General features: G+C 59.9%; 1 protein-coding gene and 1 pseudogene across 6 annotated transcripts in view; both read left to right on the top strand.

Moving 5' to 3' along the window:
• The first annotated feature begins 5,584 nt into the window (after positions 1-5,584).
• On the top strand, positions 5,585-6,053 carry LOC116540101 (annotated as a pseudogene). Its single transcript, XR_004264303.1, has one exon. The product of XR_004264303.1 is annotated as a 60S ribosomal protein L35a pseudogene (transcript).
• A 2,836-nt stretch (positions 6,054-8,889) lies between these two features.
• CLUH (clustered mitochondria homolog) overlaps positions 8,890-27,730 on the top strand; it is a 21,620-nt gene continuing 2,779 nt past the window's right edge. The window contains exons 1-23 of one of the 5 annotated variants that reach the window (XM_032263396.1): positions 8,890-8,958; positions 15,863-16,062; positions 16,856-17,027; positions 18,213-18,356; positions 18,526-18,650; positions 18,743-18,897; positions 18,976-19,101; positions 19,395-19,542; positions 19,747-19,839; positions 21,321-22,015; positions 22,763-22,986; positions 23,179-23,283; positions 23,454-23,554; positions 24,219-24,371; positions 24,468-24,530; positions 24,647-24,891; positions 25,125-25,209; positions 25,375-25,528; positions 25,608-25,747; positions 26,725-26,805; positions 26,882-27,007; positions 27,113-27,234; positions 27,503-27,596. In XM_032263396.1, coding sequence (XP_032119287.1) covers positions 15,877-16,062; positions 16,856-17,027; positions 18,213-18,356; positions 18,526-18,650; positions 18,743-18,897; positions 18,976-19,101; positions 19,395-19,542; positions 19,747-19,839; positions 21,321-22,015; positions 22,763-22,986; positions 23,179-23,283; positions 23,454-23,554; positions 24,219-24,371; positions 24,468-24,530; positions 24,647-24,891; positions 25,125-25,209; positions 25,375-25,528; positions 25,608-25,747; positions 26,725-26,805; positions 26,882-27,007; positions 27,113-27,234; positions 27,503-27,596 — 3,537 coding nt within the window. In that variant the 5' untranslated portion in view covers positions 8,890-8,958; positions 15,863-15,876. Of the gene's footprint in view, positions 9,115-12,389; positions 13,288-15,862; positions 16,063-16,855; positions 17,028-18,212; positions 18,357-18,525; positions 18,651-18,742; positions 18,898-18,975; positions 19,102-19,394; positions 19,543-19,746; positions 19,840-21,320; positions 22,016-22,762; positions 22,987-23,178; positions 23,284-23,453; positions 23,555-24,218; positions 24,372-24,467; positions 24,531-24,646; positions 24,892-25,124; positions 25,210-25,374; positions 25,529-25,607; positions 25,748-26,724; positions 26,806-26,881; positions 27,008-27,112; positions 27,235-27,502; positions 27,597-27,730 lie in introns of those variants that run through there. The other 4 variants (XM_032263394.1, XM_032263395.1, XM_032263393.1 and 1 more) reach the window with 4 other exon arrangements.

The following is a 27,730-nucleotide window of genomic DNA, read 5'->3' as shown; positions in this document are numbered from 1 at the left end:
ACCAGTTCGAGACCAACCTGGCCAACTTGGTGAAACCCCGTCTCTACTAAAAATACAAAAAGCCGGGCGTGGTGGTGCGTGCCTGTAATCCCAGCTACTTGGGAAGTCGAGGCAGGAGAATCGCTGGAACCTGGGAGGTGGAGGTTGCAGTGAGCCGAGATCGCGCCATGGCACTACAGCCTGGGCGACAAGAGCAAAACTCCGTCTCAAAAAAAGGAAAAAACAAGGGCCTGGCTTCTTGGAAGTGGCAGCTACTGATAGAAGTTTGGGTTTGGGTTTGGGTTTGCTGGGGGGCATGGTGGGAGCACAGGTGAGTCCCCAGCCGGGACGCCCTCCGGAGATGTCCCTGAACCTGTCGGAATCTGGCAGTGGTGGGATGCGCAGTTCTCCATGTCGAATGGTGGAAAGGAGAACGCTCCACCTCCTAGCCCTTTCTCCTAAGCTCCCCAGCCACCACCAAAGGCAGGAGGGGCAGTTCAGCGCAGCCTGTTGCCGCCACCCCCAGCCCAGCCTAGAAGGAAGCACACCCCTGGAGCCCCATGCCATCCCTCCTTTGTGGGTCCTGCATCAAGTCCTAAGTGCCTGTGAGGTCTTCCAGGGGCTTCGAGGGGAGGACATGGGGCAGGGAGAGGCCTTTACCTCCTTCACAGACACCCCTTTCCTGACAGGTCCTGACCTTGACGCCACACATTCCGTGTTACCCAGGGGTCTGGGAGGTGAGCAGAGTCAAGCTCTAGGGTTACAAGCTCTTCTCCCAACACGGCCCCATGAAGATGGGGGAATCCCCGATCACACCCCCTTTCCTTCCATTTGTTAGAGGGAGGAGAAATTGGCAAGAAGTAGGGACCAGTGAGCGAGAGCACACTCAGCCAGTCAGTGTGCAGCCCTCCCAGCTGAGCCCACCCGGGACTGCCCAGACCACTGAGCAATAACCAGGCCTGGTCTGTGGGTCTCCAGCTCCTGGGATCCAGATGGCTGAGGTTGGGGCACCCTTGGGACAGTGCTCTCCAGTTTCACATGGGCCAAAAAGTGGCCTGGGGTCCTTGCTCTGCCTGCCTCCACCTCTACCCTCCACCAGTCCTGTGGTTGTGCCTGTGCCATCTCTGTACCCCCTCAAGTATATGTAACTCACTGCACCCCTATTCTTTCTGAACCTGTCTGTGTGTGAGGGCCTCACTCTTCTCTCAGAGGTGCCCAGAGGACCGTGGGAAGGAGGGCAAGAGCCTCTTTCCAGAGGAGCCCACACACCCTCATCTCCCACAACCACACTTTTGGGGTGAACAGGGTGACTTTCTTAGGTCAATTCTTCTGCAGAGATGGTAAAGTACTTTATCTGCCCACCTACCCACTAAAAGCCATAGCTCCCTTTGCCTGGCCTCCCCCCAGCTCTGTAGCAATAGCCCCCTTCCCCCTTCCCTCCTGGGCCTCCAGGGTGTCCAGCTGGGGCCCCACCACACTCTGGCCCCAGGGATCTTCCAGTGGCCTACCTGCCTCTCCCGAAGTGACCCCATCAGTGCCACCCAACTCCCATCTCTCTTCTAGCAACCACAGATAACGACGGTTGTTTGTGGGAGCTTGGAGATCCCCTAGATGAAAAGTTCTGAGTCTGGAACAGCTGACTCACTGACTCTCAGCTGAGGTGCTGGAGGTACCTGGGGCAAGCTGGGGGAGAACCCATGGCAGATGCAGGGTTCTAGTTTTCACAGAAATTCCCCCCTCGCCCTCCTGAAAATAATGGAAACTTCCCTCCACCGGCCTGCACAGAACCCTCCGTGCAGCAGAATGAGACTAGGAGCTAAAGTCATTGGCCTGCTCTTGGCCCCTGCCCAAAACTCCTCAGCCTCGAGCCCAGGAGAGGCCCCACCCTCCCTGGGTTTGGCTTGAGAGCCCACCCAGCCCTAGGGAAGCCTCCCACCCCCACACCCCGCAGCCGCTGGAATGTCTGGGTGACCAAGAAGGGAAAGGACTATATCTCTCCTCTGCTGCACGAATCCCCACTGGGAGAGAGGGAGTGTTGAAGAGGACACTCAGGGTCCCTAGGTGGAGCTCCTGCCACACCCCAAGTGTGGACAGATCCAGGACGCAGAGCTGCTGGTGGGGACCTCCCCCTGCTCTGGAACTCGGCCAGCGCGCAATGGGCTGTGCTGTCAGAGGCTCTGCACCTCAGCCCAGCCACCGCACCCTGCAGCTTGGGGGACTAGTCCAGGGCCAAAGTGGGGTAGCCCTTCCCCATATAAGCAGCAGGATGGAGTCCTCCCTGGTGGAGAGAGCGGGGAGGCCTAGAGGGAGAGGGGCACTTCTCAGTGCAGGGAGGGAGATCTCCAAGCACCTTTTCCAGGACACGCCAGCCTTGAATGGGGGACATGCAGGGCTTCAAAACCGCCTGGCAGGCGCCCTGTGGTCAGGGTAGAGGGCCCTGCTCCAAATTCTCTGTTGGCTGCGCTTTTGAATCCAGTGCTTTTCAGAGTGTACTCATTCACCCACAGAAGTAGAGTCCTGTGCTTTAGGGTGACTGTCATATGCCTTATTCTTAATAAAATCTCTGAAAAACATGAATTCAATCTCTTAATTTGGGCACTCTGCCCCACCGCATCTTGGTTCTTCCAGGTGTGGGAGGAGGATGTGGAGGAGCTGGGTGAGTGGTTTGGGGTCAGCCAGTGGGTACAGTGTGACTAGGAGCTGAGACTCGGGTCCTCTCAGTAGATAGGCCTCAGACCGGCCAGGCGCGGTGGCTCACGCCTGTCATCTCAGCACTTTGGGAGGCCAAGGCTGGCAGATCACCTGCGGTCAGGAGTTCAAGACCAGCCAACACAGTGAAATAACATCTCTACTAAAACAAAAATCAGCCAGGTGTGGTGGTGCGTGCCTGTAATCCTAGCTACTCAGGAGGCTGAGGCACCAGAATCCCTTGAACCCAGGAGGCAGAGTATGCAGTGAGCCGAGATTGCACCAGTATATTCCAGCCTGGGTGACACAGTGAGACTCTATCTCAGAAAAAAAAAAAAAAAGGTGGGGGCGAGGCGGCTCACACCTGTAATCCCAGCACTTTGAGAGGCTGAGGCAGGTGGATCACACGTCAGGAGATCAAGACCATCCTGGCCAACATGGCGAAACCCTGTCTCTATATAAAATACAAATATTAGGTGGGCATGGTGGCGGGTGCCTACAGTCCCAGCTACTGGGGAAGCTGAGGCAGAATTGCTTGAATCCAGGAGGGGCAGAGGTTGCAGTGAGCCGAGATCATGCCACTGCACTCCAGCCTGGTGACAGAGTGAGACTCCATCTCAAAAACAAGAAGAAAAAAAAAGCTATTCCTCAGATCAAGCCTAAGGCGCCCATCTGAGGTGTCCTGGCCCTCAGCGGAGCCCTGCCCCTCTCTCCATGCCACCCAATCCAAATGAACAAACAGATCTTAGATCACAGGCTCCTGACTAGAGTGGAGAGAAGACGGGAAAGGCCCAGTGCCTGGAATTGCCCACTGTCCTGTTCCAGAAGGAATCCTGGGTTCTGGCATCTTTGGCCATGCTGGTGCCCTGCCCCCATCTGATCCAGCTGCAAGAAGCCCAGCATCCCCACAGGAGCCCTATTCTTACCCTCTACTATTGAGGGTTATCCTGGGATGTGGCTTTAGGAGCTCAGCACAGCCAGCACCCATGAGAACTCAAGCCAGTGCATTTTCAATGCAGGTCTATGTTGGGATGAGTCAGAGAATAAGGGAGCAGCTCTGTGTGCTAAGGACGCAGGGGTCCTAAACCAGACAGAAAAAAAAAAAAAATGGTTTTCCTCGAAACCCTCCTGATAACAGGACCCTTCTCCTTCTCGGGAACTGCTCTGCACCCATCTCAGTCCACATGTTGGGAGGGCTGACTCCACCCACCCTTGTGGCCCAGGCAAGGCAGGGTTGAAGATGGACATGCAACTCCATTCATTCAGCACCTATGTTACATGCCTGTTCTGTTCAGCAGTGAACAGAGCAGGACTATGGAGAAGGACAACTCTTGGGTGGCTAAAATGGCACCCAAGAGATCTGGCAGGTCATCTGCCACCACAAGGGGTAAGGCTGCCTAAGTTCAAAGCTACCACAAGAGAAACAGAACAGGCCGAGGTGCTCGGTCTTCCCAAGGAACCTAAAACCGCGTGGGGGTAAGGCCCTTGCTTCATCCAGTGACTAGCACCGCAAAAAAAAAAAAAAGGGCGGGGGAACAGGACAAGGAGATACGGAGACACTTCCAGATAATCAAGGCACCTGGATTCAGCCATGCCAAAGCTCACAGACTCCTATCCTTTTCTGTTATGTGTGGATCAATACATCCCCTCCCCTCCCACTCTTAGGTGTGGAATTTTTTTTTGTTTCTATTTTTTTAGAGACAAGGTCTCACAGGACTTGCACTCTGGTGCTCAAGAGGATCCTTCCGCCTCAGCCTTCTGAGCAGCTGAGAGTACAGGCCTAGATAACAAAACAAACACACAAACGCGCGCGCACACACACACACACACACTCTCTCTCTCTCTCTCTCTTTTGTTTTTTGAGATGGAGTCTCACTCTGTGGCCAGACTGGAGTGCAGTGGCTCGATCTCCCCTCACTGCAACCTCCGACTCCCAGGTTCAAGCATTTCTCCGGCCTCAGCCTCCTGAGTGGCTGCGATTACAGGCATGCACCACCACACTTGGCTAATTTTTGTATTTTTAGTAGAGACAGGGTTTTACCATGTTGGCCAGGCTGGTCTCAATGTCCTGACCTCAGATGATCCATCCACTTTGGCCTCCCAAAGTGCTGGGATTACAAGTGTGAGCCACTGCACCAGCATTTTTTTTTTTTTTTTTTTTTTTTGACATAGAGTCTTGCTCTATTGCCCGGGCTGGGGTGAAGCGGCCACATGGAAAAACCCGTGCCCAGCCAGTTTTTATTTTTATTTATTTATTTTTTTAAGATGGGGTTTCACCATGTTGGTCAGCCTGGTCTTGAACTCCTGACCTCAGGTGATCTACCTGCCTTGGCTTCCAAAGCGCTTGGATTACAGGCATGAGCCACTACACCCGGCCCCAGTTTTTTCTTTTTATTTTGAACTCAGTTTAAGCCTCTAGGCTCAGGTTTGGGCACAGGATGGGTGGGGACCAGAAGCTGCAGCAAGAAGCCTGGCTCAGGCCTGGTCTTGTTGCAAGCCTTTCATTCTGGGGGCAGTGAGGCAGCCGAAGACCCAGTCTTGAATAAACATCTGCCCAAGACAATGGAGTCTCATGCACGATTTCAGAAAAAGAAGAAAAGAAAGGTAGCCGGGCATGGTGGCTCACGCCTATAATCCCAACACTCTAGGAGGTCAAGGCAGGCAGATCACTTGAGGCCAGGAGTTTGGGACCAGCCTTACCAACATGGCAAAACCCCATCTCTACTAAAAATACAAAAATTAGCTGGGTATGGTGGCAGGTGCCTATAATCCCAGCTACTCCAGAGGCTGAGGCAGGAGAATCGCTTGAATCCGGGAGGCAGAGGTTGAAGTAAGCCAAGATCGCACCACTGCACCCCAGCTTGGGCAACAGAGCCGGACTCTGTCAGAAAAGAACAGAAAAGAAAAAAGAGCTTCTCTTCCCGCCATCTTGGCACTTGTGGAGGCGAGAGAGGCACCTGCTGCTAAAATTTGGAGGCCTGCTGGGAAAAGGACTTATGAAAGGAACTATGTCTGGAAGGCTGTGGTCCAAGGCTATTTTTGCCGGCTATAAGCGGGGTCTTCGGAACCAAAGGGAGCACACAGCTCTTCTTAAAATTGAAGGTGTTTATGCCCGAGATGAAACAGAATTCTATTTGGGCAAGAGATGTGCTTATGTATACAAAGCAAAGAACAAAACAGTGACTCCTGGTGGCAAACCAAACAAAACCAGAGTAATCTGGGGAAAGGTAACTCGGGCCCATGGAAACAGTGGCATGGTTCGTGCCAAATTCCGAAGCAACCTTCCTGCTAAGGCCATTGGACACAGAATCCGAGTGATGCTGTACCCCTCAAGGATTTAGAACTAATGAAAAGTCAATAAATAAAAATGGATATGTGCTCTTTTAAAAAAAAAAAAAAAAAGAAAAAAGAAAAAAGAAAAGACAGCCTGGTCGCTTGAGAATTGCTTGAACCTGAGAGGCAGAGGCTGCAGTGAGCCAAGGTCATGCCATTGCACTCCAGCCTGGGCAAGAGTGAGACTCCATCTCAAAAAAGAAAAGGAAAGAGTAGAGCAGGACAGGGCAGGGCAGGGGCATTAGGGCTCCCCAGACAGATCCCTGGGGATGCTTAGCTAAGCCCATCCCAGTCACAGTGCAGGGCAGAGATACAGAATGTCAGAACCAGATAACTGTTTGTTTTGAGAGGGAGTTTCACTGTCACCGAGGCTGGAGTACAGTACCAGGATCTCTGCTCACTGCAGCCTCCTCCTCCTCCCAGTTCACACCATCCTCCCACCTCAGCCTCCCAAGTAGCTGAGATTATAGGCATGCACCACTCATGCCCAGCTGATTTTTGTGGGGTTTGTGTGTGTATTTTTAGTAGAGATGGGGTTTCACCACGTTGGCCTGGTCTTGAACTCCTGATCTCAAGTGATCCACCCGCCTGGGCCTCCCAAAGTGCTGGGATTACAGGCCTGAGCCACTATGCCTGGCCTCAGATAACTCAAAGATCATCTATGCGCCAGGTGCAGTGGCACATGCCTGTAGTCCCAGTTACTTGGGAGGCTGAAGCTGGAGGATCGCTTGGCCCAGGAGTTCTGGGCTGTAGTGCGCTACGCTGACCGGGTGTCCGCACTAAGTTCAACATCAATATGGTGACTTCCTGGGAGCGGGGGACCACCAGGTTGCCTATGGAGGGGTGAACCGGCCCAGGTCAGAAACGAGCAGGTCAAAACTCCCATGCTGATGAATAGTGGAATCACGCCTGTGAATAGCCCCTTCTCTCCAGCCTGGGCAACAAAGCAAGATCCCGTCTCTAAAAATAATAATAATAAAAAGATCATCTATGCAACCCCTTCATTTTATACCTGGGGAGGCTGAAGCCCAGGTCATCTTACTGCTATCCCTTCCTTCCTTCCTGGTATTTCTGCCCATGCAGTTTTGGGGTTGAGGGAGGTGGGCATTTTCTTTCTAGGGGTTCCCAGAGATTGGCCAGGGAAGTAGGGGACTCTGCTGCAGTCCAGGGGATTTGGGTTCCTGCATCACGTCTCCAACCCCTTAGGAAACTCTGAAAAGGAGGGGGAAGCAGGCATGTAGGAAAGCCCAGCTGAGTGGGTGTGTCCATGATAACAATGATTAGGAAGGTGGGAAGCTTCCAGCAGGCTAAAGATGCAGGCTGGGTCTCAGACTAGATAATCCTTCCTTCTTATCTCTATGCAGGGACCCAAAAGGTGGGAAAACTGCAGTGCTCAGGAGTGCCATGAGGCAGCCCTGAGAATGCCTGCTGTGCAGTAGGACCTGTGAGGAAAAGGGGAAGGGATAAACCGCAGATTATTTTTGTTTGTTTTTGTTTTCTGAGACAGTCTTGCCTTATCACCCAGGCTGGCTCACTTCAACCTTCGCCTCCCAAGTTCAAGTGATTCTCCTGCCTCAGCTCTCGAGTAGCTGGGTTTACAGGTACCCGAAAGCACACCCGGCTAATTTTTTGTATTTTTAGTAGAAATGTGGTTTCACCACGTTGGCCAGGCTGGTCTTGAACTCCTGATTTCAGGTGATTTGCCCGCCTTGGCCTCCCAAAGTCCTAGGATTACAGGTGTGAGCCATCGAGCCAGGCCCGAACCTGGCTTTTTGAAAAAAAAAAAAAAAAAACAACGCTCCAATCAAAAAAGGATTTTGTAGAGACGGGGATTTCAAATGTTGCCCAGGGTGTTCTCAAATTCCCGCCTCGGCCTCCCAAAGTGCTGGGACTACAGGCGTGAGCCACCGCGCCCGGCCAGGATGAATCTTACTTGTCATCCTTCCTTCCTGCGGTTTAAACGCTCACATGCATCGCTGGCTTTCCTCACCACGTGCACTCCTGAACAAGGCCTGCTTTCCTTTCCCATTTGTGCAAGGCCCTAGGTAGGGCCCTCCCAGCCCACCTTAAGAAGCTGAAGCCTCCCAGTTCCCATCAGAGCCACCACACAAAAGCCTCCCGGGGCCTGGGCAGGAAAGATCCACCAGGGGCTCTCTGCCTGGAGCATTTCGACTCCCTATAAGGCCTGGTTCGAATGTCACCTCTGCAGCATTCTCTGACCTCACTCTTCAGTCCCCACCAAGTGAAAACCAGCAACTACTGTAAAGCGTCCTCCCCGGCTCTACCCCTTGCTCTCTGTGTGACCTTGGTCTCGGCCTCCTCCGCTGTAAAATGAGGATACCAGCCTGGAGGCGAGGACCCATCGGTCGAGGACGCGCGTAGGGAGCCCGTTCTGGCTCGGGACAAAGTTTGGCGGGTCCATTCTGGCACTTGATCCCCATTAGCCGTGACCCACCCTCGCCTCTCGCGCCCGTGCCCTAAGCGGCCCTCTACTTCCTCAATAATCCACCCCACCCATTCGGCGGGAAAGCGCCTGCCCGGTGGGGAGGGTAAAGCGAACTCCGCAGACGGCAGCCGGCGTGGTCATCTGACAGATTTGCAAGAGAAAACAGAGGATCATTGGGTGGGGGAGAGCTAGCCATAGCAGTCCCAGACCAGTCTGCACCCAAGGTCACCGTGCCCGCCCGACGGGCAGCGAGCGGCCCCGCCCCTCGAGGGCGCCCGGCCTCCCCAGGCCTGGAGTCAGGGTGCGTTGCCTTTAAGACGTTCGGGAAAGTCACCGCGTCCGTGGGCGGGGAAAGAGGCGCGGCGCGTTTTGTCCCTCGCGGGCCGCCGTGGGCCGGGCCGGGCGCGAGGGCGGGGCAGGGGAGCGGCGGCGGGGTCAAAGGCCACGGCGCGCACCACGTGGGCCGGTGACTCCGTCCTTCCCGCAGCGGCCGCGGCGCGCAGGGCACTTGGGTTAGTGGCGTGCCGGGCGGCGCGGACAGCCGAGGCGGACGCCCGCTCCCGCCACCATGGTCATCAAGACGGACGAGTTGCCGGCGGCCGCCCCGGCGGACAGCGCCCGGGAGCACGGCTCGCAGGCCGGGGGCAAGGGGCGGCCGGGCGCGGCCGGTGAGCTGGGCCGGGGCCGGCGGGCCGCCGGGTGGGGGGCGCCGGTCCGGGGCGGCGGGTTCGGGACTCCGCGGGGGCCGCCGCCTTCCCTTCGCGCCGGGCCTGGTTGTATCTGGCTGGGCCCTCTACCGGGTCGCCCCCGCGCTGAAGGTCACCTTCACTGTCGCCCCCGGCTGCGGCCCGGGCTTCGCACGTGGGGTCCCAGGGAGGGCAGCCTCAGCGGGCACACGCGCGCCTAGTCGCAGGGACACGTGCGCGCACACGCGGTTTCGGGGTGCGCCGCCGCCGCAGACGGAGGGAGTCGGCAGCCCCACCCCCTCTGCGCCCGGGCATGGGAGCTCTCTGGGCTGGGGTCGCTCTGACGCTTGCGGGACAGCCCCCTTCGGCACCTGCTCGGCGCCGGCCTCCCAGGCGTTCCCCGTGCGCAGAGCTGCAGCCCTGGAGTGAAGCTCCACTCGAGGCTTCTCAGGCTCAGTCTGTGGGAAGAGCACGATGTACGTGTGGAGTGTGTGTGGCGAGGGGCTTCTCCGGCTCGTGCCCTGAGCCAGGCTTTCGCCGCAGGTGTTCAGGCTGTGGCGGCCGCTCTCTCAGGTGCTGGCCTGCTCGGCCGACCTGGAGTAGGGGGCGTCTGCCTGGGCATGGGGCAAAGCCAAACCCCATGGCAGGGGGAAGTGTTTGTGCCATAACTTGATCATTAACCTGCCTCATTGCGAAAAGTGGGTCAGACCAGAGTTGCAGTTTTTAAGGCAAAGGTCGTTAGTGTGGAGTCAGGCTTCGCGATCCCCCCTGGGGGCTGTGTGGTGGAGGCTGTGGGAGTGGCTGCACCTCGCCTCGGGTGGGGCGGCTTCTCTCCCCTTCTCCTGAGCCCTTTCCCTTCTCTCCGTTCCCGCCACCGTGTCTCGGGCTCCTGCCTCGGGGCTGGATTCCCCTTCCCAGCTCCCCACTTCTTCCTCAGGCCTGGACTGGGGTCCTCTTTGCTCCGGGTGGCAGCGGGGGGTGCGGAGCTACTCCTGTCTCCCCCTGTTCCCTCCTCCATCGGCTGTCCTCAGTTGGGATTTGTGGTCTTAACCCCCCGTCGTCTTCCTTCCCAGCTTCATGAGGGCGCCAGGGCGGACTTGGGAATCAGATGGGGACGGTGTTAGGCTCTCAGACCCTGTTCCCATCAAAGCGGAGTTACCTTGGAGTGAGGAACACCTGCTGGGGCAGTGCTGCTGATTTGCCTCGACAAGGCCAGGGCAAATGCTGATGGCCCCAGCCTGCCAGGCTTTGTGCTGATGTGGTTCTGAATCAGTGGGGCAGGCTAGATAAGAAGAGGTTGGCAGACTTACCCTCTAGCAGAGACCTGAAGAATCGAAGTGACTTGCACAAGGTCACACAGCCATTTCATTGTTAAGGGAAGTATTTGGATTCCAGCTCATGGCCAGCAAAGCCAAGGCTGCCGTGGCCTGGCCCAGAGGAAGCTGGGAAGTCGTGTTGGTTTGGATCACATGCTGAGAACCAGGGGCTGACGAGAGTCTGCTGGAGGATTTCTGTCAGGGAGTCAAGCCCCTTCCTAACTCTGCTGAGGGGGCTCTGTCTGGGGTAAGCTGGGTCAGGGGAAGAGCATAGCTATTTGTTTGGGGGAAACTGGAAGCATACCCGTGGGCAGGACATTGGCCCCTACGCCCCCGGGAAGCTAGTGCAGATAGCTAGGATTCACATTACAGCCAGCCCGGATCCATTAAGTGGAGGACAGAGCCTTAATGAAGAACCCCCAGCTGGGGCCCACCTGAGCATCAGAACAGAGGCTCGTGACCCCTGAGGTCCAGCTCTGGAAGGCTGTTCAGTCCCCTTAAGGAAGAAGTGGTCAAGGCCATTGAGGGTGGGGGGCAAGGTTTGGCTACCTTCTTGGGAATAAAGCAGCTTTTAGGGCTTAAGAGAACAGGCAGGTTTTTCAAGTTCACAGTGGTGTGTCAAGTTCCTTCTGCCTAGGGGAGGGCTCCCTGGAGATGAGGCCCAGCAGGGAGGAGAAGGAGGCTGGCAGGTGGGGAAGGAGTCTAAGGGCTTTTGGGAGCTCCCCAACAGGATTGTTGCTGTTCTCTCGGATGGGATGTGGGGAGCAGCTTGAGAAACACTCACTGTCCTCAGGCCCTGAAGATACCTGCCTCTGGCCTGGGTAGGACAAGAAGGACGAAAACAGGGGCCTGCTTCTGTAGGGTCTTCAATAGGTCGTCTGCCTTCCCATCATCCTCTTTCCTTGAAGCCCTAGGCTCCTAGGACGAGCGATGCACCTTTTAGGACCTTACTTCCTGCTGGAGCCTCACCTGCTGAGGCCTAGGCTGGGGTGTGGCCTGGCCTTGGCACAGTCTTGAGTGAGTTTGTGGCTGGCTTGGGCGGCACACAGGCCCCCTGGGGAGGCCCAAGTTTCTTTTCTGGCTCCTCCCGTCTGCTGCCTTTGGGCTCCCTGCGCCTCCAGGCCCCGGCGAGGGTGTGCTTTATCTCTTCACTGGCATCTGAGTTTGCAAGTATGCTGAGCGCTCAGTTCTGCTGGAGACCTCCTCGTCCCCTTTTCTGAAGCTCACTCCTCAGAGGTGCCCCGGGGACACGAGGGCAGGGAGTATTGCCCCAGGGTGTAGAGACCTTGGAATCCTGTGAGGTGGTAGCTCTACCCCCTGGGGTACAGCCTGCCTGTGGGTGCTGCAGCCTGGCCCTAGCGAGTCTGGGTGGCACTCAAAAGCCGTGGGCTTGGGCATCTGACACACCTGTTTTTGCTTTTCTTTTTGAAAATGTCATCCCAAATGTGATAGTAACACCTGGCTTTTTGTTGCTCTGACTTGGCTGCCCCTTGCCCTGTGACCCTGGGCAGCTGCTTCCTAGCCTTCTGGAGCCTCAGTTTCCTCAGGTGAGATGGGCAGGCCAAGCCGATTGCGGGAGCTGCCGTGGGCTGGGCCTGTCCTGGCTCTCTGGTAACCAGAATGCAGGTGGTTGTCAACACTCCTAGGGGTCACTGCCAGACGGCCCCGCCCCACTCTGTCACCAGAGAGTGAGGTATTTCGGGAGGCGGTGGGAGCAGAGGGGCTCTATCTTGGCCTGGTCCTTTTCTCTGGTCATTGCGTGAGTGCCAGAACCCTCTGGGGGCTGGGAAGCAGTGTCTGCCTGATCCCTGGGCCTGGAGGGGAGGGGCTGGAGTGAGAGCCTGGCCCCGCCCACCCTGGGTAGGGTGGATACTGGGGCAGCCCTCACTGGGCCTGGCAGCACGGCAGAGGCGCCCTGGCCAGCTGGGTGGTGGCTCCTCCCCCGCTGCGGCGCCAGCCTCTTGTGCCAGCTCTCTTCTCCCCTGGGAGAGACTTGGTTCCCTCCTGGCAGGGCCGGGGCTGCTGGAAAGGGAAGATGGAGCCTGCCAGCTTCTTGGTGGCACTGGGAGGCCTGGGGTACGGGTGCAGTTGTCCTGTAGGAGGCTGGGGACCCATCCCCCTCCCTCCCGCCAGAACCAGTGACTCCCAGGAAGGGGCTGGCAGCCAGGTCACCTGCAGGGGGCAGCAGGAGCCAGAGGTCCCAGCCAGGCCCTTAGGCCAGGGGCAGCAGGGTGCTCAGTGTCTGGGCTGGTGGGCAGAGGTGGCCGCTTCATGGCCTGGGCCCGGGTCTGTGCCAGCTGTTGCCAGCAGCTGGCCGAAGCAGTCCTGCTCACCCCCACTGGGGTGGGAGCCGACGAGAGGACCCCCTTGCTGGGCCCTGCCCCTGCCAGCGTATCTCCTAGGCCCTCGATCTTGAGGGGTTCAGGTACCCCAAATGCTGGGTCCTCCGGTCCCCCTAGCGGCTTTGCCGGCAGTGACCCCCTCTGTAGGGGGCAGAGGGCGGTGGGCCTGAGTGCTGATAGCAGCTCCTCCTGGGGTTCTGGGGCCACCGGGTTCTCCTGGCCCTCAGCCGTCCTTCTAGCCGACCTTGAGCAGAATGCCAGGCAGGGGGAGTGTGCCCTTCCTGGGGCTGCCCCAGCAGGCCTGGCCTCACTGAAACCCGAAGCCAGCCGGAGCTCCAGCCCCAGGCCGAGCGGCTGCATGAGGGCAAGGGTAGCGGCAGAGGCTGGAACCGGGGACGCAGGCAGTGCTGGGCCTGAGCTGGGGAGCCACCTGCCTTGCAGCCACAGCCATCCCGAGACTCCAGAGCCGAGGGGAGGGCAGCTGCCAACTGCACCAGGTGAGCACTGGGACCTCGTGAGCCAGCAGCCACCTCCTTGTGGGGGAGACCGCTTGGCCTTCCTCCGGGGGTAGAGGCCTTCTGGGTTCCCTGGAGGAGTGATTAGGGGCAGGACCTGCTCTCCTGGGGAGAGGAGGTGCTGGGGAGCCTGCTGCATTCCTTTGAAACCTGATGAGGGAACAGGTGCCCCCTGAGGGTGGTCTCCCCAAGCTGGGGAAGGACAGTGGGCACTGTGGCCACCTTGCCCTGGCCTCCCCATTCCAGATGTGCGAAAGAACACAGGCTGTCTGTCTAGATGCCCACTTTTGGGATCCCATAGCTCAAAACTGCTGTTGTAGATTGGGGGGCCCTCCCTGCTTCTCCCCTCATTCCTGGGACATGGCAGCCAGCACAGCCTTTCTCAGGGACCCTGTGGGGGGACGTTCCTCCTCCTGGCTGCCCTGCCTCTTGCTGCTTTTTGAAAGCTGACCAACCAGCACCCCAGCTGTCTCTGCCCTGTCACTAGACTCAGGCGAGTTTTCACTTGGGGTCGATGGGGCCGCTCACCTGCTCCAGGCTTGAGGGTGTCCTTCCTGGGGCTGCTGGGTCTGGAAGGGAGAAGTCTCTGCATCCTTGAGGTTCTTGGGAGTTCACTGCAGGCTTGGAGAGGGCGTGGTGGGGATGGAGGGGCATGACAGACAGTTAGTGAAGGTCCGCAGTGGCCAGAGTTGAGGGCAGTGCCGCGGTGTGGGGTGTGGGGTGTGGGGTGTGGGCTGCAGCAGGGAGCCTGGGGCCTGTTCTGACGTGGTGGCCTTAGCCCAGGTTCTGAACCTTTCTGGGCTTCAAATACCTGTCTTTGGGGCCGGGGGGAAGGGACTGTCTGAGCTCTTGGAGGTCCTGTTTCTCATTAACTTGTGGGGTTCCAGGGAAGGGGCGACTCTCCAGGCTCCCTGGTCTCTGCCTCTCTGTGCTGGCCTCATCCCTTCCCCGAGGCTCCTACTCCGTGTTTCTGGTGGATCTGGATTGGGACCACACAGTTCTGGGAGATGTACTTGTCCCTACTGGAGAGCTGGGGTCTAGGCAGGATGGGCAGAGCTGGGTGAGCTGTTCTTTCTGGAAGGGAACCCAGACCCTCCTCAGAGCTGGGACCGCTGAACTTCAAGCCAGGCCGATGGCAGATCCTGGGGCCACAGTCCCCATCTCCCAGGTGGGTGCCCAGGCAGGCCCGTGTGACGAGGAGCTCTCCTTCGTTCCGCTGGAGCCTGGTAGGAAGGCAGGGTTTTGTCATCTGCTCCCTGCCCTGCTTACAGCATGTGGATTGGGTGCAGTCTTGGCTAGAGGTTTGCAGTAAGTACTTCATGAATTGGGCACCTTTTTCATTGAGCCTGGGCAAGACAGAAGGTGGTGGGCAGAGCTGCTGGTGAGGACGCCACCTGGGTGCAGATGACTGCCTGCTCTGGGAACGAAAGGGGCAGGGGGAATGATTCTGCCGTTAAGTGTTGTTTGGGCAGGCTTTTGAAAAGAAGGTTGATTTCTCCTAGGCCTTGAAGGGTGAGTCAGTGTTTGCCGCACAGAATGGGCCGTCAGGGACAGCATAGACACAAAGGCACAGCAGAGGGAGGGCGGTGGGGGACCAGGCTGCTGTGGTGCAGTGTCCTGAGACCTCAGCAAGGAGCAGGTCGGAGCTGAGGTTGGTTCAGGAGGGTGCCTGAGTGGCCGGCCCCGGAAGCTTGGTCTTGTGAGGGGTGAGCTTCCCAGGAGGGCTCCAGGTGGCCCTGCAGAAACCGAGGGAGGCCCTGCCTGGCCGGGGCTGTGGGGACTGGGTCCCGGGGGTTGGGAGATTCAGGGTGGGTGACTAGATAGAGGGTGGGGGCCTCAGAGCAGGTGCTGGTTTGAGCAGGAAGGCGGGTTCCGTTTTGAGTGAGGCCTAAGGGTGTGGCTGCTGGGAGGCGGCCGTCTCCCTGGTCCAGGCGGCCTGGGAGGACAGGCTTGGCTGTGTGAGCAAGAGGCAGGAGCGTATTTGAAGGCATGGGAGAGGGTGAGGGAAGGGGGAGACACCTGACCCACAGCTCAGGAGGGATGGAGGAGACAGAGCTGGAGGGGCCAGGGTGCCGCTGGCGAAGAGGAAAGTGGGACGCTGCTGGGCAGACAGGTGTGCTGGGGCCGGAGGAGCCCCCGGGTCCGGCCTGAAGGGCAGCTTTGGTGCCCCTGGGGAAAGTGTTTTGGGCAGCGTGCTCAGGTGCAAGCCGTACCACAGTGGGCCAGGGCAGTGGCTGGGGAGGGCGAAGTGCGAAGGCCGTGAGTGGCCTGCAGGTGTGTAGAGGGCAAGGCTTGGGAGGAATGCAGGTGTGCAGCTGAGGCTTGGGAGGAATGCAGGTGTGCGGAGGGCAAGGCTTGGGAGGAATGCAGGTGTGCAGCTGAGGCTTGGGAGGAATGCAGGTGTGCAGCTGAGGCTTGGGAGGAATGCAGGTGTGCAGCTGAGGCTTGGGAGGAATGCAGATGCCCTTCCGTGAGGCACGTGCCCCTAAATGGGGTCAGGGGGACGGCCGCCCACCAGCCAGGCCACCTGATTCTGACCTATGCTTGTCACCCACAGAGCTGCCGTCAGTCATGCTGCTGAATGGGGACTGCCCGGAGAGCCTGGAGAAGGAGGGGGCGGCCGAGCCGCCCAGGGAAAACGGGCTGGACGAGGCCGAGCCGGGAGATGAGACCACCGGCCAGGAAGTCATTGTCATTCAGGACACGGGTTTTTCCGTGAAGATCCTGGCCCCGGGGATCGAGCCCTTCTCCCTGCAGGTAAGACGGAGGAAGGAGTGCTGCGGACCAGGCCCGAGCCCACTGGGAGGATGAGCTGGAAAGCCAAGCCTTGCCCATGCGCCTCCCGGCCCTACTTTGTGGCAGGAGACTGAGGATCCTTCTCCTGCCCAGAGCCACTTAGCTAGCGTGGTGGACGTGGGAATTGAGTTCAGGGTCAGGTCATTGCCCCACTGCTAGAGGACAGCGACCAGCTGGGCCTGCCAAGCCTGTGGGGGGAGGGGAGTGATGTGGCTGGGGTGTGCTGGCATCCCAGGACTCCCCAGCCTCTTGCTCTGTGCCCTCGGGCAAGTCACCTCTCTCTGGGCTGTGATTTTACCGTCTGCCTGAGAGAAGGGTGGTGTTGGGTAGTCTCCAAGGGCAGAGCCAGCGTGGAGGTCTTGCAAGCTGGTGACTTGGTGGGGAACGAGGCAGGGCCGTCGTATGTCCTCCGCACCCACGGGCATGGCCCCAGGAGCACCCCTTCTGGAAGGTGAAAGCCATCTGCCCCAGGCCCCCGAGGACTGGGCAAGGTCGGAGGCAAGGCTGCCGTTCTTCCATCTCCCTTTCGCTGCTTGGGGATTGCTCTTGGTCTGCAGGCCTAGCCGGCGGGGCCAGGCTCCAGGCTGCACACACTCGGCGCGGCATGTGTGGACACGGCCTGGGATTTAAAAGCCAGACAGTGGGGATACCGAGTATTTGGGGACCAAGGTACCTTGGGCTAGGGACGAGGGTATTGTCTGTGCTCTCCACCTATGTGACCTCTTACCTGGGTGGTTGGGGCTTCTCCCTGCAGGTGTCCCCCCAGGAGATGGTGCAGGAGATCCACCAGGTGCTCATGGACCGGGAAGACACGTGTCACCGCACCTGCTTCTCGCTGCACCTGGATGGCAACATGCTGGACCACTTCTCCGAGCTGCGCAGCGTCGAGGGGCTGCAGGAGGGCTCTGTGCTGCGCGTGGTGGAAGGTCGGTCTGCAAGTTGGGCAGCCTGCCTAGGGGAGGACCCCCGGAGGCAGAGGCAGGCAGCACCCCCCCGCCAGGGTCCCTGTGTCACAGATGAGCTCAGGGAGGCAGGATGGGAGCACAGGTCTCTTCTCAGGCCGTCACACCTGTACCCTCCAACTTCCCGGCCCATGGGTTAGAGAAGAGGGCTGTGGGCTGGGTGCGGGGGCTTACCTGGAATCCCAGCAGTTTGGGAGGCTGAGTCAGGTGGATCACCTGAGGTCAGGGGTTCCAGACCAGCCTGGCCAACGTGGTGAAACCCCGTCTCTACTAAAAATTGAAAAAATTAGCCAGGCATAGTGGTGCATGCCTGTAATCCCATCTACTCAGGAGGCTGAGGCAGGGGAATTGCTTGAACCTGGGAGGCAGCCGTTGCAGTGACCCCCAATTGTGCCACTGCACTCACTCCAGCTTGGGCAACAAGAGTGAAACTCCATCTCAAAAGAAAAAAAAGACAGAGTTGTGATTCTAAAAAAAATAATCAGGCAGTACCATGCCAGGGCTTGAGGTCAGCCCAGTCCGGTTCCGTAGAGATAAATGAGAAGTCCCTAGAGCGGGAGCTCAGGCGCAGTGAGGGGCCATCCGCTTGGACTCAAGGTCTCTGGGGAGAAGCCACCCAGGTTCCCCACCCAGGGCCTGTCCGCTTGCTGAGAGCAGTGGTGGGAGCAGTCCATAGCTCAACAGTGCCGACAGCTGACCACAGAACCTCTCCCCTCCTCCAAAAGAACTGCGCTTAGAATGCCATGAAAGCCACACGGGGGCAGGGTTGCAGTTGGGGGCCTTGGCAAGTCCCAGGCCAGTGCTGCGTGAGGGCTGCCTCAGGAGAGCAGGGCAAGGAATCGGAGGCCCCGGAGCTCCAGAAGACGTGCTCACCCGACACCAGAAGCAGGCGGACTCCCAAGGCCTCTGTGTGCTTTGAGGGGATTTGGTGGAAAGTTCTTGATGAACAAAGATCCCTGCTCACCAGTAGAGAGCAGGGTGTGTGGGTGTGTGGGTGTGTGTGTGTGTTGAAACCAGAACTCCCAACTTAACGTGTTCACACAGGAATTTGAAAATGGAAGTGTTAGCCCCTGAACAGTGTTTTGTGCTGAGCAGGTTCTGGAGGGTGAGGCTCTGGTAACGCCAGCCCCTCTCCCGTCTTCCTGACAGAGCCATACACAGTGCGAGAGGCCCGTATCCACGTGCGCCACGTCCGCGACCTTCTCAAGAGCCTGGACCCATCCGACGCCTTCAACGGGGTGGACTGCAACTCCTTGTCCTTCCTCAGCGTCTTCACTGATGGCGACCTGGGAGGTGCGGGAGGCATTGGGGCTGGGGATTGGGCCGGGGCAGGGGCATGGAGGTGGAGGCTGGAGGCGGGCTGAGGGGCCTGGGCCTGAGCCACCCAGACAGGCCACATGCAGGCGGGCAGATGGCCAGCCCTGGATGGCCCTGTGCTGACCACCAGCCTCGGGTCCCTCAGACAGCGGGAAGCGGAAGAAGGGCCTGGAGATGGACCCCATCGACTGCACGCCGCCGGAGTACATCCTGCCAGGGAGCCGGGAGCGGCCACTGTGTCCCCTGCAGCCCCAAAACCGGGACTGGAAGGTGGGCTTCCCCAGGAGTGAGGAAGAGGGTCCCTGGCAGGGTGGAGGCCCCACACCAGAGGCCTGGCCCCTCACGCTCGGCCACTCATACAGCCCCTGCAGTGCCTGAAGGTGCTCACCATGAGTGGCTGGAACCCGCCACCAGGGAACCGCAAGATGCACGGGGACCTCATGTACCTGTTCGTGATCACGGCTGAGGACCGGCAAGTCAGCATCACCGCGTCCACGCGGGGCTTCTACCTGAATCAGTGAGTCCTTGCCAGCTGCCACATGCCCCTCTGTGCCGGCTGTTCTGGGCCCCCGCTCAGTGCCCACCCTCCCCACAGGTCCACAGCTTACCACTTCAACCCCAAGCCTGCCAGCCCCCGCTTCCTGAGCCATTCCCTCGTGGAGCTGCTCAACCAGATCAGCCCCACCTTCAAGAAGAACTTTGCGGTGCTGCAGAAGAAAAGGTAGTGTCTTCAGCCATCCTGCCTCGTCTCGTGGTCCCCAGGGCACTGATGAGCCGTCCCCGCACGCCATTGCTTCTGCCTGAAGAGACAGCCTGGGCCCCCAGTGTTCTAGTCCCCCTCTAGGGAGCTGTCAGCCAGCACCGGGTCAGCAGCTGTGGGAGAGGTGCAGTGTGCTTCTGGTTGACTTGGGGGCGGGGAGACGGCAGAGCAGGTGGGGGCCTCAGAAAAGGGGCCCATGGAAGGGCCCTGAGCTTGGTGGGCTGCCCCATCTCCCCCTCCCCTGCCTGCCACAGGGTCCAGCGCCACCCGTTCGAGAGGATCGCCACCCCCTTCCAGGTGTACAGCTGGACGGCGCCCCAGGCGGAGCATGCCATGGATTGCGTGCGCGCAGAGGACGCCTACACCTCGAGGCTGGGCTACGAGGAGCACATTCCTGGACAGGTGCCCGCGGCCTGGCCCTGCCCTCCTGGGCACCCCGCCCTCCTGGGTGCTGGGCTGGGTTCTGTGTGCTTCCCAGGAGGCTCCGTGCTTGACTGTTCATTTGGGAATCTGGGGCTCTTCTCAGGGAGGTGGAGGAAGGGACTTCCCAGAGCAGGTCGCAGGGCACAGGCTGAGCTCGCATCTCCCTCCCTGTTCTCTCTGCAGACCCGAGACTGGAACGAGGAGCTTCAGACGACGAGGGAGCTGCCTCGCAAGAACCTGCCTGAGCGGCTGCTTCGAGAAAGAGCCATCTTTAAGGTGTCTGCAGCCTCTGCTCTCTGCCAGTCTCAGGCCCACTGGCCGCCTGCTGACCGGTTTCCTCGTGGACAGGAGTAAAGCGAGGAGGCTGGGGCAGCCCCAACCCCGTCAGCTCCCTCCAGGCTGGGAGCTCTCCCGCAGGGTCTGCTGGCCTTCTGCCTCCCAGCAGAACATCCCAGTGCCTTTCGCTAGTCTCTTTGAGGCTTTGAGTCCCCCGGAGGAGCAGGCCCTACTTCCAGTACGGACTCAGTGTCCATGGCTACCCAGCTTCCCACCCTTCTCCACTGGTTCCCCTGAGGCTTTTGCCTGGGTGAGCACTGGCCAACCGAGGCCCTTCTGGAGCGGGAGCTCGTTTGCATAACAGTTTTAACTTGGCAGCATTTAAAAGTTATTAGTGCTGTCACTAAGACAAAAGGAGGAAAAGTAGTTGCTTTAAAATAAAAATCTCAGCCAGGCACAGTGGCTCCCGCCTGTAATCCCAGCACTTTGGGAGGCTGAGGCAGGCAGGTCACTTGAGCCCAGGTGTTGGAAACCAGCCTGGGCAACATGGTGAAACTCTGTCTCTGCAAAAAATACCAAAGATTGGCTGGGCATGGTGGCATGTACCTGTAGTCCCAGCTATTCAGGGGGCTGGAGTGGGAGGATTGCCTGAATCAGGGGAGGTCGAGGCTTCGGTGAGCTCAGATCGCGCCACTGCACTCCAGCCTGGGCAGCAGAGTGCGGCCCCTGTCTCAAAAAACCACCACTACCACCTTCCATCATTTTACTGCCTAGAGATGGTAATCGTAGAAACGAAAACAAATTTCCCGGGTACTGACTTCACCAGAGACGGTGCCAAGTGCTTTATAGGCATCGTTTTTGGTAAACGTTTGGACAGCTGGTGCCTTTATCACCACTGTTCCTAGGTGAGAAAATGGGCCTGAGAGCTTTATCTGTTCAAACTCACCTGGCACATAACTGCTCACACTCGTGTTATTCACTACACTGCTGTCTCCCAAGAACAAATGTGTCTTCAAAACATGGTGGGGTTTTTTTAGATGAGTCTTACTCGGTCACCCAGGCTGGAGTGCAGCGGTGGGATCTCGGCTCACTGCAACCTCCGCCTCCCTGGTTCAAGTGATTCTCCTGCCTCAGCCTCCCGAGTAGGTGGGACTAGAGGCACCCACCACCACACCCAGCCAATTTTAGAGACGGTTTAACCATGTTGGCCAGGCTGGTCTCAAACTCCTGACCTCAGGTGATCCGCCCACCTGGGCCTCCCAAAATGCTGAGATTACAGGCATGAGCCACTGCGCCCAGACAAAACATGGTTTTCTTGCCCTTTTTTACATATGAGGAGATGGAGTCTTCGGGTCCCTGGGTTCCCAGGGCAGGTCTGGTTGCCACCTACGTCTAGGTGAGCTTGGCCAGGTCCCCCCCCCACCAGGTTCTTGTGGGTGGGGCCTCTTACTCTCCCGCCCTGCCTCCCCGGCCCCTCCCAGGTGCACAGCGATTTCACTGCGGCAGCCACGAGGGGCGCCATGGCGGTCATCGACGGCAACGTGATGGCCATCAACCCCAGCGAGGAGACCAAGATGCAGATGTTCATCTGGAACAACATCTTCTTCAGCCTGGGCTTCGACGTGCGTGACCACTACAAGGACTTCGGCGGGGATGTCGCCGCCTACGTGGCACCCACCAACGACCTCAACGGCGTCCGCACATACAACGTGGTGGACGTGGAGGGGCTCTACACGCTGGGCACGGTGGTGGTGGATTACCGCGGCTACCGGGTCACGGCCCAGTCCATCATCCCCGGCATTCTGGAGCGGGATCAGGAGCAGAGCGTCATCTACGGCTCCATCGACTTCGGCAAGACCGTGGTGTCGCACCCGCGGTACCTGGAGCTGCTGGAGCGCACGAGTCGGCCCCTCAAGATCCTGCGGCACCGAGTGCTCAACGACCGAGACGAAGAGGTGGAGCTCTGCTCCTCGGTGGAGTGCAAGGGCATCATCGGCAATGACGGGCGCCACTACATCCTCGATCTGCTGCGCACCTTCCCGCCCGACCTCAACTTCCTGCCCGTGCCCGGCGAGGAGCTGCCGGAGGAGTGCGCCCGCGCCGGCTTCCCCCGCGCCCACCGCCACAAGCTCTGCTGCCTGCGCCAGGAGCTGGTGGACGCCTTCGTGGAGCACAGGTGAGGGGCAGCCCCGCCAGACGGGGCTGGGCCAGCTGCGGGGAGCACGGGTGCCCTGGGTGGTGCTGGGCCTGGGTACTTGGAGGGAGACACTCTGGAGGGTGAAGAGCTCAGCCTGGCCAGAGTCATTGGAGACCCATCCCCACCTGCCCTGCTGTTGGGCTCCCAAGTGCAGAAATTGGGGTTTATATTGGCCACAGACTCTGGAGCAGCCAGGCCACTGGCCTGGCTGAAGCCGCGCTGTTCTCTTAAGGAGCATTGGGAAGTCTGGGTGGCTGCAAATGTCCCAGTGCCTAGGGGGGACAGGTGGGGCCCGGTGTCCCTGCTGCTGGTGTTTAATGCTTGGGAAATGGCTGTGTCAGATGACTGCACGGAGCACGCGGTGCATGGACGGGGCAACGCTGGCCGAGGTGATGCGCCATCGTGGCATCAACATGCGCCACCTGGGCAAGGTGCTGGAGCTGCTGCTGCACAGCCTGGCCCGACAGCACAAGTCACATTCTATTGCCAGTGGCTTCCAGTCACTGTTGCAGGCTCTGACCTGGATGGGAGTCCCTCTCTTCCTGTCCCTCGCATCACCCAGCCCTCTTCTTCCTGTCTCGGGAGATCTTGGGTTTTCTGCATTGACACGTACAGGCCAGGCAGGGTGTTCTCCAGGCCTGCGGGTGTGGAGTCCCAGCCAGCTGGGAGCCTGCAGCCAACAGAGCTTCCCTCCCTGTGTCCCACCTCCTGTCTGCTCTGCTCTAGGTACCTCCTCTTTATGAAGCTGGCCGCCCTGCAGCTGATGCAGCAGAAAGCCAGCCAGCTGGAGACCTCCTCCTCCCTGGAAAATGGTGGTCCTTCCTCCATGGAGTCCAAGCCTGAGGACACCACCGGACCGGAGGCGGGAAGTGAGGAGGAGAGCAGCAGTGCCAGCGGCCTAGCGAAGGTGAAGGAGCTGGCGGAGACCATCGCTGCAGACGACGGCACAGGTGGGGCTGCTGTGGCTGTGGGGAGAGCTGGGGCTGGCCCTGCCAGCTGGTCCCTGCCGGGTGGCTCATGGTCCCACCTGGGAGAGGCTGACTGCCATCTATCTGTGCGAGGACCTGGGGGCGCGGCTTGGTGCAGCCCAGCTGCACCCGTGGCAGAGTGGGGCCGCCTCTCATTGAGCCACGTCTCCACAGCAGACCCTCGGAGCCGGGAGGTGATCCGCAACGCGTGCAGGGCAGTCGGCTCCATCAGCAGCACAGCCTTCGACATTCGCTTCAACCCTGACATCTTCTCACCAGGCAGGTGGCGGGCCAGCTGTGCAGGGGCCCTCTGCGCTGGAGCTTCATTGGAGGGGTCTGGGCCCTGGGCGCCTCCGGGCTTGTCCCCCATCTGAGCATTTCCCCGAGAGCCCCAGGCGCTGTTTGTCCTGCCTCCACCTGGCTCAGCCTCTCTGCTCTCCCTCCTCCAGGGGTTCGCTTCCCTGAGTCCTGCCAGGATGAAGTTCGGGACCAGAAGCAGCTGCTGAAGGATGCGGCTGCCTTCCTGCTCTCCTGCCAGATCCCCAGCTTGGTGAGGGGCGGGGCGCGGGGCTGGGTGGGGCTTGTGCCGAGGGTGCTGGTCCCTCATCCAGCTCTGACTTGGAGGCCGGTGGACTCTTCACAGCGGGGACTTTTTTTAGCTTTCTCTGAGTGGGCATCCCCGTTTTACTGATGGGGAACCTGACCCCCAGAGCTCAAGGGCACAGGCCCTGCTGAGCCCACCACATGGTCTGGCAGTTGGAGATCTGGTCCTCTGAGCCCTGGGTGGTGGCAGGGCTGGGGGGTGAGGGGCAGCTCAGTGAGGCTGCCCATCCTCCTTCCCCCACAGGCTCTGTGCCTGGCCCAGGGATGCTGGGTGCTGCCCCCCACACTATGGCCACAGCTCAGGCTATGGCGCCTTCAAGCCTCAGGACATGGGGCTAGGGGTCAAGTAGTGTTCCCAAGAGGGCACCTCTGCTCCTCCTTTGCAGTTTGGGGGGCCTGTGCCACCACCGGGCTCCTGGTTCTTGGCTTGTGTTCCTCTGGCCCTGCCTCCTTCACGTGTTCCCACGTCCTGGCTGCCCCTTTCCTGACTGGGAGCTGGGGCCTTAGGGGTCCTTCTCCAGGGCCTCCCAGCGTAGCTGTGTTCCCCCAGAAAGACACAGTTGGGTGGAGGCAGAGGAGCCGGGTGGGGCCTGACCCATTGCAGCCCGCAGGTGAAGGACTGCACGGAGCACGCGGTGCTGCCCATGGACGGGGCGACGCTGGCCGAGGTGATGCGCCAGCGTGGCATCAACATGCGCTACCTGGGCAAGGTGCTGGAGCTGGTGCTGCGCAGCCCGGCCCGCCAGCAGCTGGACCACGTCTATGTGAGTGTGCGCGGGTGTGCGGGTGTGCAGAACCGGAGCTGTGGGGCGGGGATGGAGGCTGGGACCTGACCAAGACCTCCCTTCTGATCCCTGCAGAAAATCGGCATTGGAGAGCTCATCACCCGCTCTGCCAAGCACATCTTCAAGACGTACTTACAGGTGCCACCCGTCTGCTCCGCAGCTGGCCGTGGCTTCCCAGGGGGGTGTGGGGTGTCGGGAAGGAGCCTGAGCTGGGCTGAGGGCCCTCCTGACGTGGGTGAAACCCTGCCTTGCAGGGAGTCGAGCTGTCTGGCCTCTCAGCTGCCATCAGCCACTTCCTGAACTGCTTCCTGAGCTCCTACCCTAACCCTGTGGCCCACCTGCCGGCCGATGAGCTGGTCTCCAAGAAAAGGAGTAAGCGGAGGAAAAACCGGCCCCCGGGGGCTGCGGATAACACAGCCTGGGCTGTCATGACCCCCCAGGAGCTCTGGAGGAACATCTGCCAGGAGGCCAAGAACTACTTTGACTTCAGCCTCGAGTGGTAAGTGTGCACGGCTGTGCAGGGCAGGGGTGGTGGGTGGCTGGGATGGGGCAGATGAGGCAGCCACCACCGGCTCCCCGATGGCAGCTAGGGCCTGTGGTCATAGGTCAGGGAGTGGGAGGAGAGAAGAGGGAGCAGCTGTGGAGATGACTGCTGGAGGGTGACGGGCTGGGCAGGATAGTGCTGGGGGCCTGGCCGGGCTGGGCTGCTCAGGCCCACTGCTTTCTCTGCAGTGAGACTGTGGACCAGGCTGTGGAGACGTACGGCCTGCAGAAGATCACGCTCCTGCGGGAGATTTCGCTGAAAACAGGGATCCAGGTGGGCACGGCTCCCAGTGTCCCTGCTGGGGGCTCCCACGCCCCACCGGGGCCACGGGGAGGTGGCTTTTTGGTAGTAGTCATTTGTACGCAAATGTTGCTGGGATGGGAGGGCCGGCACTTGGCCTGGGGCTGAGGCTTCCTGTGGGTTTGGGGCTGCCCTCAGGTCCTGCTGAAGGAATACAGCTTCGACAGTCGCCACAAGCCTGCGTTCACCGAGGAGGACGTGCTCAACATCTTCCCTGTGGTCAAGCATGTCAACCCCAAGGCCTCGGATGCCTTCCATTTCTTCCAGAGCGGGCAGGCCAAAGTGCAGCAGGGTGTGTGGCCGGGTGGGGCTGGGTGGAGGGGGGCTCCCCACGGCCTGTCCTGACCCTCCACCACGGGGGCGCCCTGCAGGCTTCCTGAAGGAGGGCTGTGAGCTCATCAATGAGGCCCTGAACCTGTTCAACAACGTCTATGGAGCCATGCACGTGGAGACCTGTGCCTGCCTGCGCCTCCTCGCCCGCCTGCACTACATCATGGGTGACTACGCAGAGGTGGGCCTCTGGCACCGTCCAGCTGTGGCAGCAAAGGCCTGGCCCCGTGTTGGGGGATGGGGAGCGACAGGGCTTGGGGGCTGCTCACCTTGGGGCCCTGGGTGGAGGAATTGGGGGAGACCAGGCAGTCACTCATTCTGTCTAGGCCTCCCTGGGGATTGTGTGGGAGCCCCAGTGCTGTGGTGAGGTCACTTCGGTGACGTGATGGTAGGAGCCGCCATGGGGTGTCAGCTAGGACGCCTCCGGAGACCCTGTGCGTGGAAAGGAAGAGAGCCACCAAGCTTCCAAAGCCTCTGCCCCGTGCAAGGCTGTGAGTGCCCTACCTGAGCTGCCTCGGCCTCTGTGCCCCGTGCAGGGGTGTGGTTCTGGGTGCCCTGCCTGTCTGGGGCTTGCAGAGGCTGTTTCAGGGTCAGCCTGTTTTAGGCTCCCCACCCTCCTTGCAGTCAGAGACAGTTTTTTCTTTTGTTTATAATTTTTTTTTTTTTGGTGACAGGTCTCGCTTTGTCGCCCAGGCTGGAGTGCAGTGGTGTGATACCCGCTCCCTGCAGCTGCCACCTCCTGGGTTCAAGCGATTCTCCCACCTCAACCTCCCAAGTAGCTGGGACTGCAGGCATGTGCTACCATGCCGGCTGTATTTTTAGTAGGGACAGGGTTTCCCCATGTTGGCCAGGCTGGTCTTTAACTCCTGACCTCAAGTCACCCAGCCCGCTCAGCCTTGGGCTTTTTTTTGCCAACATTTTTAGTCGTTTTAGGTGTGTATTTGTGGAGATTTTGTTGGGCATAAGACCACAGGTGTGTCTGTGGAGCTCGCCATGGGGCTTGACCTTGGTGTGGCTGCCTTGTGTAAGAATCAGAGTGCTGCTGGAGGGGACAGGTGCACCTAGAGCAGCACCGCATGCGCTGCTGGGCCAGAGCCAGGTGGGCTCTGGGTGCAGTGGGGTTCCTACCCAACAGCGACCACCACTGTCTCCCCCCAGGCCTTGAGTAACCAGCAGAAGGCAGTGCTGATGAGTGAGCGGGTAATGGGCATCGAGCACCCCAACACCATCCAGGAATACGTGAGTGCCATCTGGGCCGGGTCTGCAAGGGGCTGGGGTTGGCAGCCACCCTGACCTGCCTCGGCCCCGCCCGCAGATGCACCTGGCCCTGTACTGCTTCGCCAGCAGCCAGCTGTCCACCGCCCTGAGCCTGCTGTACCGCGCCCGCTACCTCATGCTGCTGGTGTTCGGCGAAGACCACCCCGAGATGGCGCTGCTGGACGTGAGTGCGGGGCGGAGCTGGGGGGGGGTGGCGGGTGGCATGGCAGGGAACCACCTGTGTCACTGGGGATGGGGAGCTGACTAGGGCCCCCCCGCCTGCCCCCAGAACAACATCGGGCTGGTGCTGCACGGCGTCATGGAGTACGACCTGTCTCTGCGCTTCCTGGAGAACGCGCTGGCTGTCAGCACCAAGTACCACGGGCCCAAGGCCCTCAAGGTGGCCCTCAGGTGAGGGGCTGCTCGGAGCAAACACCCAGGGCCACACAGGCTGGTGGGGCACCCGGTGGTGACGGGGAAGAGGCCCAGGGCTGTCTTCCTCTGAGGCTGACACCCGAGACAATTTCTCTCGACCTCCACCGCCCTACCCCGCCCTCGTCTCTGAGACTTCACTGGATTTAACGTTCCCCTCAGTGGCTTGCAGGGAGGGATCTAGAGGAGAGACACCCAGCCCACTATGCCCTTCCCCCGCCCCACCCCGCCCCATGCCTCCCGATAGCCACCACCTTGTCGCCCGAGTCTACGAGAGCAAAGCTGAGTTCCGGTCGGCTCTGCAGCAGGAGAAGGAGGGCTACACCATCTACAAGACGCAGGTGCGCTTCGGCGCGGGGCGGGGGCGGGGCTGCGGCGGGGGCGGGGCTGCGGCGGGGGCGGGGCTGCGGCGGGGGCGGGGCTGCGGCGGGGGCGGGGCTGCGGCGGGGGCGGGGCTGCGGCGGGGGCGGGGCTG

The sequence above is a fragment of the Sapajus apella genome, unplaced genomic scaffold (assembly GCF_009761245.1).
Source record: "Sapajus apella isolate SASKATOON/1434 unplaced genomic scaffold, GSC_monkey_1.0 scaffold136, whole genome shotgun sequence".
Taxonomy (NCBI): Eukaryota; Metazoa; Chordata; class Mammalia; order Primates; family Cebidae; genus Sapajus; species Sapajus apella.
The sequence above is the reverse complement of the archived record's forward strand: the minus strand, read 5'-3'. Positions and strand labels throughout refer to the sequence as shown.